Source organism: Stylophora pistillata, chromosome 4, assembly GCF_964205215.1.
Source record: "Stylophora pistillata chromosome 4, jaStyPist1.2, whole genome shotgun sequence".
Taxonomy (NCBI): Eukaryota; Metazoa; Cnidaria; class Anthozoa; order Scleractinia; family Pocilloporidae; genus Stylophora; species Stylophora pistillata.
The window spans coordinates 10636882-10652472 of record NC_142522.1 but is presented as its reverse complement, the minus strand read 5'-3'; the positions used below and the strand labels follow the sequence as shown (position 1 = coordinate 10652472).

General features: G+C 38.6%; 2 protein-coding genes and 1 pseudogene across 4 annotated transcripts in view; 1 reads left to right on the top strand and 2 right to left on the bottom strand.

Annotated features, from left to right (window-relative positions):
* The window catches only part of LOC148732455 (uncharacterized), a 55739-nt gene extending 44317 nt beyond the window's left edge, over nt 1–11422 (bottom strand). Inside the window, exon 1 of one of the 2 annotated variants that reach the window (XM_088756674.1) lies at nt 11348–11422. The gene's annotated coding sequence lies outside the window, so the exon portion shown is untranslated. Of the gene's footprint in view, nt 1–7075; nt 7673–11347 lie in introns of those variants that run through there. The other variant, XM_088756673.1, reaches the window with a different exon arrangement.
* On the bottom strand, nt 108–4914 carry LOC148732456 (uncharacterized; annotated as a pseudogene). Its single transcript, XR_015999891.1, has 3 exons — nt 4763–4914; nt 4412–4582; nt 108–2048 (listed from the first exon to the last, which is right to left on the bottom strand). The product of XR_015999891.1 is annotated as an uncharacterized LOC148732456 (transcript).
* Nucleotides 8175–8726, top strand: LOC111346859 (uncharacterized). Its single transcript, XM_088757845.1, has one exon. It carries the CDS (start codon nt 8175–8177, stop codon nt 8724–8726), a length of 552 nt encoding a protein of 183 aa, XP_088613971.1.
* Nucleotides 11423–15591: the final 4169 nt, after the last annotated feature.

The window sequence follows — 15591 nt, the reverse complement described above, 5'->3', positions numbered from 1 at the left end:
TCCTCGCTTAAGTGCGGTTTAAAAAAAGATGAACAACAAAAAGAAAAAAAAAAGTTTTAAACAATTGACACAGAGAACTTTTTGAAATCTCATTATACTCTAATAACTCACTAAAAGCATTTTTATTCAGAAATATTACAAAGATTACACACTTCTCGATTCGACGCTAAGTGCTCGCCTACAGAGAAAATCCAATGGTCAATAGTTACCGAAGTTGACTTCAAGTCTCCAGGAAGAGAGAATGGAACTCCTTAAAAAAAAGGGTCCAATCCCACTCCGCTTATGTGCCATTTTTTTACGCAACAGGTTCGCCAGTGGACATTTGTTTCTAGTTTTTCAAGCACCGACTCAACTCATTAGCTTCAAATGCCAAGTACTAATACCCACTACCTTTCACCCGCAACACAACAGTCTTTGGGTCCCAAGGTAGGCAAACTTGAGAGTTCTATAAAGGTGTTTGGAAGCTAAGTTAGAATCATTATTGTTCCCGAATCCTCGTGTATCTCTTGAGCGCTCACTTCGCTCACTGTCCCAGAAAAGCTCGGGCTTCTCCGTTCTTGTCGCAGCGCCAATGAGACCCTGAGCCAATTGGCCCACAATTCCCGAGCCTATCCCAGTTTGCATATCATGAAGGACCATGAAGAGTCTGGGAATTCTTCTACTCTCCCTGGACGAAGTGCTACTCCATACTGAGCAGAGCTCGTTTTGTTTAAAGCAGTATCGGTTATTTCTCAAAAAAGCGCAGTTTATATTGTTTAAAGTAGATGACAAACTAAAAAAAACAAAAAACCCACTCACGTCTATCCAAAGTATTGATCTACTTTGGCTAATAGACAAAAGTTGACTTGTCTCGTACTTAAAGCAGTATCTTGATTACTTCTCAACAAAGCGTGGTATACACTAGTCGACGAGTAAAGTTCATTCTAGTACTCACAGTTTTTACTATAAGGTTCATTTGTGTCACACTTTAAATAGTACTTTGATGGTTCCTCAGGTGGTGTTTTATCGTATGTGATCGCAGTGTCATGGCTGAAGAGGTTCTTGTTCTGTCCAAACCCCAGTTGAAACTGCCAAACGTACAGCGTGGTATTTGGCGGGATTTTCAGCCTAAGGGTTTCGTCTATTTCAGCGCTGTCACTCCATTTGAACTGCTCAGTGTCGACGTCCTTTCCACCAAACTTTGCTTTGAGACTGAACTGAACTTTAGTGAGGGTCTTAATCAATCCGACTTCTAACCCCATCTGAGAAGACCATTCGAACTTTGTGATGGATATTGTGCTCCTGTCAAATCCAACGGTTTTCTTGATGGTTTTTTCCCATTCAATGGCAGTGTTGGAGTCATTTTTCAGACATTTAATATTCATCCAAGACCCGAGCACTTTTCCATGGGTGTACGCTATACCACCAGGGATAAAATTAAGCACTGACTTGTGAACGCTGAAGTTGGCCTCATCCTTGTTCAAGTTCATGTTGGTGCTTCTGTGATAGGTTACACCCCATTTTTCAGCCTGATTCAAACAGTAGACATAATTATTGGTACCCCAGAAGTAGATGCCATCTTGGAACGCTTGGCTGATTTTATACTCCACACCGTCTTTATCTGTGTTCATGTTACTTACTTTCCGGTTGGTGCCTCTGTCGGCAAACACGATATAATATTTACCAAAGGCAGAGTAGTAGCCGCTTCCTTTGCGACAGTTGTGATGGAGGGAGTAAACCACAGAGCGGTCGTCGCTAGTCAGGTCGGTGACTCTGCGATACTCATCTCCTTTAATGATGTAGAAATAAGAATTAGTGGCCAAGTAGTAATCACCCCATCGACAGGCCTCGCCTAGTCGGTGAATCTTGATTTTTTTTTCCAGCGTGGATATCTTCGCACTTCATATAGACACCCACATCAGAACGGATAATGTAGATACTGGATCTAGTACCACATAAGTCTATTCCTCTAGCCTCAGGTGCATTCTTCGGCACGATCTCCGGATAATCTGAAGTGGCAGACATGCCTTTCACTCAGCGGCTGCAGCTGAAATACTCTTCTTGAGTATCTGCAAAGAAAGCAAACTAAAGTTAAAAGAGCGAGCTTTTTTCAATACGGAATTCGATTACGGCTTGACCTTTTCATCGTAAATTTTTTCTCCTTGAAGGGAAGTCATTGCGGTTCAGTAGAATGACATCCGCAATGCCGCAATGAAAATTCACGAATGTGACGTCATTTCATTGTTTGAATGTTGACAAAATTTGACACTATAATTTGAATATATCAACAAAGTTGAAATGGTAAATTGGCCACCGTTACGATTATAAAAGCTGACATTTCGAGCGTTAGCCCTTCGTCGGAGCGAATAGGGGAATTGTGGGTTGCGTGTGCTTTTAAAGGCAGAAAAAGGAACTACGTGATTGGTGGGAACATGGCAACAAGAAAAACACGAATAAATTGTCGTCCCGTAATAGCTCATCGTTATTTTTGGAATCAAAACGGTTCCTCGGACGTTTTCCACTTGACAAAGCAAGCAAGACTATTAGCACAAGTGTCACGCGCATGACCATTCCGAGCGCCTGAATAGATTTGTATTAAGTTAATTGCATTCCATGTAGCAGAATGGTTGAATTAATTAAATTATAATGTGAAGTACGAAACATAGATGATAAGGTATGGAGTGTATTAACTATACAGGCGCATCCTTGTTCTCTCTTAGTCTGTAACAGCCGAGTTAGCGCAAAAAAATAGCAACAAATAAATGCATTATTGTGCAAAGTTGTTTTCTAAAATATTTCCCCATAAACGCGTAAAGGTGTTGAAAGAATGCCGAAGAGTCTTTCGATAACAGCAGTTTGCGGATGTTTTATATGAGTTGTTTCTGTTCTCGTTCGTCAAAGAGCTACCGGAGTAGATGTATTCATTGTATTTTCGTCACGGTCCCTCGACCTCAAATACCACTAATATATATCACTGTTATGCTTCAAAATCTTTCATTAAAATTTCCAAAAGTATTGCTGATTCATATGTATAGACGTGATGCGTGTTTACAGACGTTGTCTCGACATTTAAACGGTCCTAATCACCACAATTCTTAAAAAAATCAGTTATTTGAGAACGTATTACACAAACAAGTCTTCCATAACTTGCGAGAATAAAAGAAACGTTTAAATCACTTCTACTGCTGTAATCTGGATTTGACCGTTCTATAAAAAGAAAAATCACTCATCTTTCAAGATACCATCACTCAACTCAGAGCAATTATCTACGATTTCTTTGTCCCAAATCGCGAACCGTATAGTCTTTGTACATTCTCTTGTATAGAATTGCTTTACATGAAACATTCAGTATAATTTGGTTCTAGAACATACTAAGAAATCGAAAGGTGCTGGATACCACTTTTTCCAACTATACTTTTTCTTTCTTTCTTGTTTCCTTTTCTTCAAATTACGCCAGAGTGAGATGTTGCCGTACGTCGTCGGTATTTCTGAATTTATAGTCTTTTATCTTTATTGCTTGAGTTGACGTAAACGGAGCCGATTTCTAGTCCATTTAGATTTAGCCAACAATAGAAGAGAATCAATATTCTCAGGCCACCTTGTTAACAAAAAAATAGCTCATAAGTCGTTGAACGTATTTGTAAGAAGTCCTGGCAATTCCGTTTTGTATCGTTGTCATATTAAAAAGCACCTTAAGTGATCAAGACCTCAACGAATTGATATCTTTAGCAAGAATTTTCGCGAATGGCTAGATATCGTCTCTCTCAGCGCTACAACTCAGCACATCGAAATAGCGATTTTACGTTGTTGTTTTGCCGAAGGCGGCTAAGAAATGTACAAAGTTTTAAAATCCTCCAGCTGAACTATCGCGTTTTGCCCCTTACGTCTTTTGTCTTACCACGTCCTGGTTGCCGTCGTCGTTTGCAAACTAATTACTATGCAAAAGTTTCATACTTTCACAGCGAGGTATAAAGGAACATCTTGTCACAACCACCCGAATATTGTATGAATATTGTATTCGTCCCTGATTGTGGATTGGAAAATTGATAAGAGCATGTTTCTTTGTAAAGCTGATTTTGTGTCATTTTGTTTTGAACCACGTGCATCATTACGGAGAAGCATTCAATCTTTCTTTCATTCGAATCTCATGAATAAAATGTTCACGCGAAATGAATTGAACTGTGTTATGGCATTCCGTTAACCATTCAATTACCCTCAGTGCTTAACACGAACGACAATATGCAATACTGTAAAAGTAACGAGATTGCTTTACGGGGTTATTATGAAGACGCCTAAACTTGCATATGAACCTCAGTCAGATTTTAATACCGTTGTCGGTGTAGAAGCTCCCAAAACTTCAAATAGATGTTTCCCTATATAGTACCAGTCGAGACAATGGTAAATTGGCCCGTGTAATCTAGAAAAGACTTACCAAGTTACTTTGACTCTCATCAACCCTCAGGGAACCAAAAGGAAAGAGACTTGCTTTCATGCTTCATTCAGCATAAATCATCATAAATATTCAGTTATTTAAATAAACGTCTGACAAGGGTTGGTTCTCATATACTGGTGATGAAATTACTCACTTAAGGTTATCTTACGCCTGAAAATGAATGAAAGAGAAGAAAGAATGACCACAATTAGCACACACACACAGACACACACACACACACACACACACATACGACACACATATTCATTTTATTTTAGTCCTTTGACCCGCAGAGAGCAAATGCTCGTCAATTCAACAATCGAGCCAAATCTTCGCGTGAATTTAACCTACCTTGACTTCGGTGCTGATGCGAAGCTTAATTACGCTGTGCACACCGACGCGTAGTGGATTCGCAACTTTTGAATTTGGGGCTGCTGGATATTTACACATTAGATCTTAAAGCAGCGTTTTATGGTCTGACTGAGGAGAGCTGGGCGCGCAAATAGTTACAGGAAAAGCACACCCCGCTGAGGAGTGTGGAAGAAGCGGAGCGTGACGTATTAAGACTATTCTCGCTTCAAGGAATGTTTTTCACTCGTACAAAGCTGTTTCAAAAATATTACACCATAAAACGCGTAAATTTGTTTTAAGAATGCCGAACAGTCCTTCGTTGATAGCAGCATGCAGATCTTTTTTAGGAGTTGTTTCTGTTTTCGTTCGTAAAAGGGGTACCGGAGTAGGTGTATCGGAGTAGGTTTATTTATTGTGTTTTTGACCTCAAATTCCACTAATATATGTGACTGTTATGTTTCAAAATCTTTCATTGAAATTTCTAAAAGTATTGCTAATTCACATTTTAAGAACGAGATTAGGTGTTCACAGACGTTGTTTTAGCAATTAAACGGTCCTAATCAACACACGTGGATATTTTCGCACTTTAAATAGACACGCACATCAGAACTGCTAATGTAGACGCTGTATGTTGCACCACAAAAGTCTATTCCTCTATAGCCACAAGTGCATTCTTCGGCACGATCTCCGGATAATCTGAAGCGGCCGACATACCTTTCACTCAGTGTTTGCAGCTGAACGGATACTCTTTCTTCTTGAGCATCTGCAAAAAAAGCAAAGCAAAGCGAAAAGAGCGAGCTTTCATGGACACGGAATGTAATCATGGCTTGATCTTTAGTGGAAGGAGGAGCAATAAAACGAAAAAAAGTTCAAAACTATGATTCTCACTGTCGTTATTCTTTTTCTTGAAGGGAAGTCGTTCCCGTTAGAGTGGCATCTGCAATGCAGCAACGAACATTCACAAATGTGACTTCATTTCATCGTTCGAGTGTTGACCAAATTTTCCTTTTTCTTTTTTGGACGCTTCCGGGAAGGGTAATTTGCAGCGTTTCTTTGCTTTGAAGGCAGTCTAACCGAGTAGATTTCTTGGACTTGAAAGTTTTGCAAGATTCCTTAAAATGAGACTTGTGCTACATACGAATGTGCCACTGATGAATTGAATGCGAAATTTGTCTCTGTAATGTAAATGGAAATAGTTTATCTGTGAAAGAAACACATTCGTACAACAGAAGGAAACAATGTTATCCTATATAACTTCTTCCTAAAACAGTAACTAAGGAATTGAGCTTTACAGCAAGTTCTTATACCTTTGACCTTTAATAGGTTTTATTTCATATTTATGTGATCAGTCTTAAGAAAGCATTTTCCATCACGACAAGTGGGCCATTTGGCAACAGGAAGCTAAATTTCTAGAAGAAATTTTTTTGTTTTCGAAATGATTAGAGCGGAATACAATTTGGGCCAACTTGCTAATAAAAAATAGCTTAAGGCATATCACAAGTCGTTGAACGTATTTGTAAGAAGTCCTGGTAATTTCGTTTTGTATCGTTGTCATATTAAAAGGCACCTTAAGTGATCAAGACCTCAACGAATTGATATCTTTAGCAAGAATTTTCGCGAATGGCTAGATATGCGTATCGTCTCTACTAGCGCTACAACTCAGCACATCGAAATAGCGATTTTAAGTTGTTGTTTTGCCGAGGGCGGCTAAGAAATGTACAAAGTTTTAAATTCCTCCAGCTGAACTATCGTTTTGCCTCTTAAGTCTTTTGTTTTACCACGTCCTGTTTGCCGTCGTCGTTTGCAAACTGATTACTATGCAAAAGTTTTATACTTTCGCAGCGAAGCATAAAGGAACAACTTGTCACAATAACCCGAATATTGTATGAATATTGTATTCGTCCCTGATTGTGGATTGGAAAATTGATAAGAGCATGTTTCTTTGTAAAGCTGATTTTGTGTCATTTTGTTTTGAACTACGTGGATCATTACAGAGAAGCATTCAATCTTTCTTCCATTTGAATCTCATGAATAAAATGTTCGCGCGAAATGAATTGAGCTATATTATGGCGTTCCGTTAACCATTCAATTACCCTCAGTGCCTAACACAAACGACAATATGCAATACTGTAAAAGTAACTGGATTGCTTCACGGGGTTATCGTGAAGAAGCTTAACCTTGCATTTGAACCTCAGTCAGATTTTAATACCGTTGTCGGTGTAGAAGCTCCCAAAACTTCAAACAGATGTTTCCCTATATAGTACAAGTCGAGACAAGTGGGAAAATGGCCCGCGTAATCTAGAAAAGACTTACCAAGACTCACCAAGCTGCGAACAGTACTGGTGGAAATCGAAGCAGTAATCAATGCAAGGCCGATCACTTGCGTATACCGATGTCGAGGATTCATTTTCTTATCCATTGACACCTTCAAATCTCATTTAGGGTCGACGTGTCACGCCAGCACCGAACAGTTCTCATCACAAGATCATCAGTACGTATCAATCTGTGACAAGAAGAGCTCGTCATCACAAGAATTTTACTTCAACAAGTAACTAACAGTGGAGAAAGGAATATCTCACTAGCTTGCGTGAACAATCTAACGTAGAAAATAGAAGAAATGGTTCTCAAGAAATACCCGTGGGAGGTATTGTTTTACTCAAAAACGATTCATCGACCGGAGTCTTCTGGAAACTAGCGAAAGTCGAGGAACTCATTCCTGGAGCTGATGAAAAGATTCGAGCAGCCATCGTTAGGGTTGGAAACAGTGAAAGGTGACCGACATATTTACGGAGAGTTGTTCAGCATTTGATTCCGATCGAAGTTCAGAGTGGTAGTTCGCCCCCTTTCGTCTACCAAATTCTGGATGCCGGGACGCCCTCGTTTTAACAGCGCATTTCAGCTCGTTCAGTGAATCCGTGGGCCGCTATTTCTAACAGAAACCGTTCAAACTGTAGTCGGATAATAATCTTAGTTATGCACTGACTTCCGTTGAAGTTCCGTTGAAGTTTCGTTGAAGTTCTTGACAAGTCAGGTTTAGTTGTTGTTGCATCTTGGAACGGGAACATGAAAGTAAGATGCCGAGGCGAGGAGAAGCAAGTGAAGAAGATACGAAAAAGATGGAAAGTAAGAATTACCTTAACGTAAACTCTCTACGCCAAATTTGGAAAGATGAATTCCTACCAAGTATCAAGCAAGAAATTCAAAATGAACTTGAGTCGATCGCTGCGAATGCACATCACGACTCTAACAACACGGGTTGACTCCATCGAAAAATCACAGGCCTTCATTTGAGATAAATACGACTCTATGTTAAATGCACTCCAATCTGTGAACAAAACGACAGATATACTCGAGAAACGAGAAGCTGAAGTAGCGAAAACCACTGATAAATTTGGATGATCGAACCAACAGCATGGAAGAATCCATGTATCGAGTTGACTGTGTAATTGATGAAATGCAACAATACTCCAGAAGAGACTGCCTTGAAATAACTGGCATCCCTGTGTTATCAAATGACAGCCCTAAACAACTTGTAAAAGAGATTGGATCCCTGATTGATGTCCAAATCAATGATGATCATATTGCAGCAGCTCATCGACTACCGGACACTGCGAAAGCGAAACATCGAATGATCATTAAATTTGTGCACAGAGCTAAAAGGGAAGAAATTTACAAGAAACGTAGAAATCTAGCTGGAAAGAATATCATCCATCTGCCATCAGTGCAAAACGACCCAGTTCATATCGCTGCTAGCAACAACAAAGTCCATATCAACGAATCCCTCACTAGTTATCGCAAACGGTTATTTGGACGCATAAATGAATTCAAACGAAGGAACAATTTTAAATATCTCTGGACTGCAAAGGGAAGAATCCTACTAAAGATCAACGAATCCTCAAGAACCGAAGCATTTAATACCCACGAAGAGTTTCAAGACTTCCTCGATAAGATAAGCAACTCATAAATTTTGCATCTTTTCTTTTTATTAACCCTCATGCAGTTATTGATTATTATTCACTATTGTAACATTTATTTACAACTCCGAGACTCAGATATTGACTATGATGACTCACAATAGCCTTCAAGCATTACCCCTTTTTAGCTTAAATGATACAGAGTTTCACATTCTAACAGGATCAAGTTATTTTCAACTCACTCAGATATTGACTATGATGACTCACAATAACCTTCAAGCATTACCCCTTTTTTAGCTTAAATGATACAGAGTTTCATATTCTAACAGGATCAAGTTATTTACGACTTCAAAATTTGAAAGACCTGGACTTATACAACATATTACCTAATCCTGATAAATTTGATGAAGCTGACCATGATCATATGCTAATTAGTCCTGAATCTCACTAATATGATATTCCTAGTTTAAATACAATCCTAAGCAAATCGGGTCAATTTCAATCAGGAATCTTATCTTCAGGATATCAATGCAATCAACTGGAATGCTATCAAAAGTGAATGTGTAGACTTGCATGAGATAACATCTAAAAACATATTGATCTTCTCAAATCAATCACCAATAGACATGCACCTATTCGACGTATGTCCAGAAGAAAACAAAAATTATCTACTAATTAAGCCCTGGATAACAAATGGCATTTTAAAATCAATCAAAACTAAACACGCTATGTACAAAACACATTTTCTTTCTAATAATCCGGATAAAGTGGCGAAATATAAAAAGTTTGCTAATAAACTAAACTGGCTTAAAAGTGTGAGTAAGAAGACCTATTTTTCTCAGCAGTTTGACCAATGCAAGAATAATCTGAGGGCATCATGGAAGTTAATTGGTACAATAATAAACCGCAACCATAAGGGGCAGAACCCCATTTCAAAAATCGTGCATAACAATAGAGTCTTCACAGAAAAAAACTGATATTGCAGATCAATTTAACAAAAATTTTGTTAATGTAGGTCCAAATCTAGCCCACAAGATTGGACGCTGTGAAGGAAATCCTACCCAGTACATTAAATCAACCCCGGAAGACAGCTTTGTTCTATCTTGTGTTACTGAAACCCAAGTCTGCTCATTATTTAAATGCTTAAATGACCACGAGTCATCCCTAGATATCCCTAACATATTAATCAAAATAGCTGCTCAACCATTGTCAATACGTCTAACATATTTAAAACCAGTGTATAGAAACTGGTATTGTTCCGATATATTAAAAGTCTCTCAGGTGTCTCCAGTATATAAAAATGGAGATGCTGCAAACCCCAGCAATTATCGCCCTCATCATTAGTAATAAGTTAAGTTGATTCGTAATAAACCCGTGATGATAAATCAGATACAATGAATACATGAAGCTATATGCACTTCATATATACATTGTATCTGATTTATCATCGCGGGTTTATTACGAATCAACTTAACGGCCTACTCCCAGTTGGCTTGTTAGCTCAATTGGTAGAGCGCTGCACTAGTATCGCAGAGGTCAGTGGTTCGAGTCCCGTAAAGGCCTGATTTTTTTCAGGTCTGATTTTCGCTATTGCATAAATAGCGCTATCTACTGCGAGGATCGTGCATCATAGGTATACTTTTTCTTTCTTTCTTGTTTCCTTTTCTTCAAATTACGCCAAAAGTGAGATGTTGCCGTACGTCGTCGGTATTTCTAAATTTATAGTCTTTCATCTTTATTGTTTGAGTTGACGTAAACGGGGCCGATGTCTGGTCCATTTAGCTTTAGCCAACACTAGAAGAGTATCAATATACTCGGGCCAACTTGCTAATAAAAAATAGGTTAAGGCATATCATAAGTCGTTGAACGTATTTGTAAGAAGTCCTGGAAATTTCGTTTTGTATCGTTGTCATATTGAAAGGCACCTTAAGTGATCAAGACCTCAACGAATTGATATCTTTAGCAAGAATTTTCGCGAATGGCTAGATATGCGTATCGTCTCTCCCAGCGCTACACCTCAGCACATCGAAATAGCGATTTTAAGTTGTTGTTTTGCCGAGGGCGGCTAAGAAATGTACAAAGTTTTAAAATGCTCCAGCTGAACTATCGTTTTGCCCCTTAAGTCTTTTGTTTTACCACGCCCTGTTTACCGTCGTCGTTTGCAAACTGATTACTATGCAAAAGTTTCATACTTTCGCAGCGAGGTATAAAGGAACATCTTGTCACAACCACCCGAATATTGTTTGAATATTGTATTCGTCCCTGATTGTGGATTGGAAAATTGATAAGAGCATGTTTCTTTGTAAAGCTGATTTTGTGTCATTTTGTTTTGAACTACGTGCATGATTACGGAGAAGCATTCAATCTTTCTTTCATTTGAATCTCATGAATAAAATGTTCACGCGAAATGAGTTGAACTGTGTTATGGCGTTCCGTTAACCATTCAATTACCCTCAGTGCTTAACACGAACGACAATATGCAATACTGTAAAAGTAATTAGATTGCTTTACGGGGTTATTGTGAAGAAGCCTAAACTTGCATATGAACCTCAGTCAGATTTTAATACCGTTGTCGGTGTAGAAGCTCCCAAAACTTCGAATAGATGTTTCCCTATATAGTACCAGTCGAGGCAAATGGTAAAATGGCCCGCGTAATCTAGAAAAGACTTACCAAGTTAGTTTGACTCTCATCAACCCTCAGGGAACCAAAAGGAAAGAGACTTGTTTTCATGCTTCATTCAGCATAAATCATCATAAATATTCAGTTATCTAAATAAACGTCTGACAAGGGTTGGTTCTCATATACTTCTGATGAAATTGCTCACTTAAGGTTATCTTACGCCTGAAAATGAATGAAAGAGAAGAAAGAATGACCACAATTCACACACACACACACACACATGAAACACATATTTATTTTATTTTAGTCCTTTGACCCGCAGAGAGCAAATGCTCGTCAATAGTCCTTTTTCAGTTCCCGGCGCCATATTGAATGTGTAACCGCGCAAACATGATAGCGAGGTTAGTGTTGAGTCGCGTTGCGAGTTCTAGTGAGAGTTTAGTGAAATGTGGTGGTGCGCTGTCCTTTTCATCGTGATATTTCGACAATGAACGATACTTTCCCTACGCAGGATATTCCTCCTTCTTCTTCGAAAGGAAGAGGAAGACACTGTGCCGCTTTTTGGTTTTGCTAATAGCTATTATGACAAAGCAGGCAATCCAACAGGTCTGCATTTCTTCTAGTTTCCGAATGACTTCCAGCACTGAATCAGATGGTGCAATCTCCTGAAGCGCCAGCATGGAAAGGACGGATTCTTCATCACAAAATCAATTTTTTTGTGCTCAGAACATTTCAAAAAAGAAGACATGCGAAAAAACGTGGGCAGATCGCTGGAAATTGGTGAAAGGTTTATAATGTTTGTACGGTTGTTTTGTTGCTTGGATACGGAAAGAAAATGCCTGCTTTGATTTTCGGTATTGAGGTGTTTATGTTGGGATTTTTGTTTTGGGGGGGGGGGGGTGGGACTTTTTTCTCCTTATTAAAAAGGTGATATTTATATTTCTTTGTGTACTGTGGTCTTATACGATATCTGTGAACTGAATGTAAAATTATAAAATTGTAATGTACAATTAAAATGTAAAATTATAAATTTATAAAACGATGAGTTTAATTATTATATATATGGGTAGAACCATCTTGATTTAACTGGTCAGTACCGAAAAAACTATGGAAAATGCCTGCTAAAAGGGTCCCGGTAGCAACTGTGACAACTGAAGGAGAGTCATTTGAAGTTGAACAGGAATTATTTCACCAAGAAGTTAAAGCACCTGTGTCAACTGTCAATGCTGCTTCACCTTCACCGGCTCAAATTTAATGCTCAAATTGATTTAGGTGTAATCTTTCCTTACATTAAGAAATATTAATATTAATGTTGTTAGTACTCAGGGAAAAAAAGATGATGTTGGGCTTGTAAAATCAAGATAAGGTACCATTGTACATTGTGTAAATAAGGGAAGTGATTGGCATGACAATAAAACGCGAGTTAAACTGTCTTTATGGGAAGGAGCTTCAAAATTCTATTCTTCAAACATAACATTTCGAAGAGCCTATTGACAATAATTAACATTATTATTCACAGGAGAAAAAATAAACAGTTCTGTACAGTCTAAAATAATCCTAGTTGTTGCATATTGAGCAAACTCTTGCAGCATATTTTTGTGAACAAGTTCTTGTGCTGGAAATGGGAAAGGTTCTTTCAGTTCCACATAGTTAAGATTAATCCATGTAATGCAGACTCTGGACACCAGGCTCTTGCTGATCCCAAATCTATCAGCAAGATCTTGTACAAATAACCCAGCCTTTAGTCTCATAAGTATGAGCAAAAATTCATCCAAGAATGACAGTTTCTTGAAGGCCCCGGCTTACTTCTGTTGTCATCTGTTTGGTATGGCTGACTCTCGACAATTTCTCTCCTTTCCAGTACTGCATCTTTTCCAGCACTGGGTCAATAAAATTATAGAAGCTTATGAGTGCTCCATAGCTTGGGAATCCAGTATAAAATAGAACCGCAGACTCATCATCTTTAGTTTTGTGAATTGAAAATTGGCACGCCAATAAATATCCCCCTCATTTTCAACTTCACTTAGTTTTTCTTTCAAGTCAGCTAATTGTACTTGCAGTAGCTCTATTTCCCATTGCAGCTTAAGAACATCTGATTGTTGCAGGGCTGGTGAAGATGAAGCAGCATTGACAGTTGACACAGCTGCTTCAACTTCTTGGTGAAATAATTCCTGTTCAACTTCAAATGACTCTTCTTGAGTTGTCACAGTTGCTACTGGGACCCTTTAAGCAGGCATTTTCCGTGTTTTTTTCGGTACTGACTAGTTTAATCGAGATGGTTCTGCCCATATATATAATAATAAACTCATTATTTTATTAAATTTTTAATTTTACATTTTAATTTTACATTATAATTTTATAATTTTACATTCAGTTCACAGATATCGTATAAGACCACAGTGCACAAAGAAATATAAATGTCACCTTTTTAATAAGGAGAAAAAAATCCCACCATAAACACTACAATACCGAAAATCAAAGCTCCATTTTCTTTTGGTATCCAAGCAACAAAACAACCGTACAAACATTATAAACCTTTCACCAATTTCCAGCGATCTGCCCAGGTTTTTTCGCATGTCTTCTGTTTTGAAATGTTCTGAGCACAAAGAAGTTGATTTTGTGATGAAGAATCCGTCCTTTGCATGCTGGCGATTAAAGAGATTGCACCATCTGATTCGCTGCTGGACGTCATTCGGAAACAAGAAGAAATGCAGACCTGTTGGATTGCCTGTTGTGTCATAATAGCTATTAGCACAACCAAAAAGCGGCACAGTGTCTTCCTCTTCTTTTCGAAGAAGAAGGAGGAATATCCTGCGTAGGGAAAGTATCGTTCATTGTCGAAATATCTCGATGAAAAGGACAGAGCACCACCACATTTCACTAAACTCTCAATAGAACTCGCAACGCGACTCAACACTAACCTCGCTATCATGTTTGCGCGGTTACACATCCAATATGGCGCCGGTAACTGTAAAAAGGGCTATTCAACAATCGAGCCAAATCTTCGCGTGAATTTAACCTACCTTGACTTCGGTGCTGATGCGAAGCTTAATTACGCTGTGCACACCGACGCGTAGTGGATTCGCAACTTTTGAATTTGGGGCTGCTGGATATTTACACATTAGATCTTAAAGCAGCGTTTTCTGGTCTGACTGAGGAGAGCTGGGCGCGCAAATAGTTACAGGAAAAGCACACTCCGCTGAGGAGTGTGGAAGAAGCGGAGCGTGACGTATTAAAACTATTCTCGCTTCAAGGAATGTTTTTCACTCGTACAAAGCTGTTTCAAAAATATTACACCACAAAACGCGTAAATTTGTTGTAAGAATGCCGAACAGTCCTTCGTTGATAGCAGTTTGCAGATCTTTTTTAGGAGTTGTTTCTGTTTTCGTTTGTAAAAGGGGTACGGAGTAGGTGTATCGGAGTAGGTTTATTCATTGTGTTTTTGACCTCAAATACCACTAATATATGTGACTGTTATGTTTCAAAATCTTTCATTGAAATTTCTAAAAGTATTGCTAATTCACATTTTAAGAACGAGATTAGGTGTTCATAGACGTTGTTTTAGCAATTAAACGGTCCTAATCAACACACGTGGATATTTTCGCACTTTAAATAGACACGCACATCAGAACGGCTGATGAAGACGCTGTATGTAGCACCACAAAAGTCTATTCCTCTATAGCCACAAGTGCATTCTTCGGCACGATCTCCGGATAATCTGAAGCGGCCGACATACCTTTCACTCAGTGTTTGCAGCTGAACGGATACTCTTTCTTCTTGAGCATCTGCAAAAAAAGCAAAGCAAAGCGAAAAGAGCGAGCTTTCATGGACACGGAATGTAATCATGGCTTGATCTTTAGTGGAAGGAGGAACAATAAAACGAAAAAAAGTTCAAAACTATGATTTTCACTGTCGTTATTCTTTTTCTTGAAGGGAGGTCTTTCCGGTTAGAGTGCAATGCAACAACGGGGATTCACAAATGTGACTTCATTTCACCGTTCGAGTGTTGACCAAATTTTCCTTTTCCTTTTCTGGACGCTTCCGGGAAGGGAAATTTGCAGCGTTTCTATGCTTTGAAGGTAGTCTAACCGAGTAGATTTCTTGGACTTGAAAGTTTTGCAAGATTCCTTTAGATGACACTTGTGCTACATAAGAATGTGCCACTGAATTGAACGCGAAATTTGTCTTTGTAATGTAAATGGCAATAGTTTATCTGTGAAAGAAACACATTCGTACAACAGAAGGAAACAATGTTATCCTATATAACCTCTTCCTGAAACAGTAACTCAGGAATT

Coding starts and splice junctions, on each gene's coding strand:
- LOC111346859 (XM_088757845.1), top strand. CDS start 8,175: ATGGAAGAATCCATGTATCGAGTTGACTGTGTAATTGATGAAATGCAA.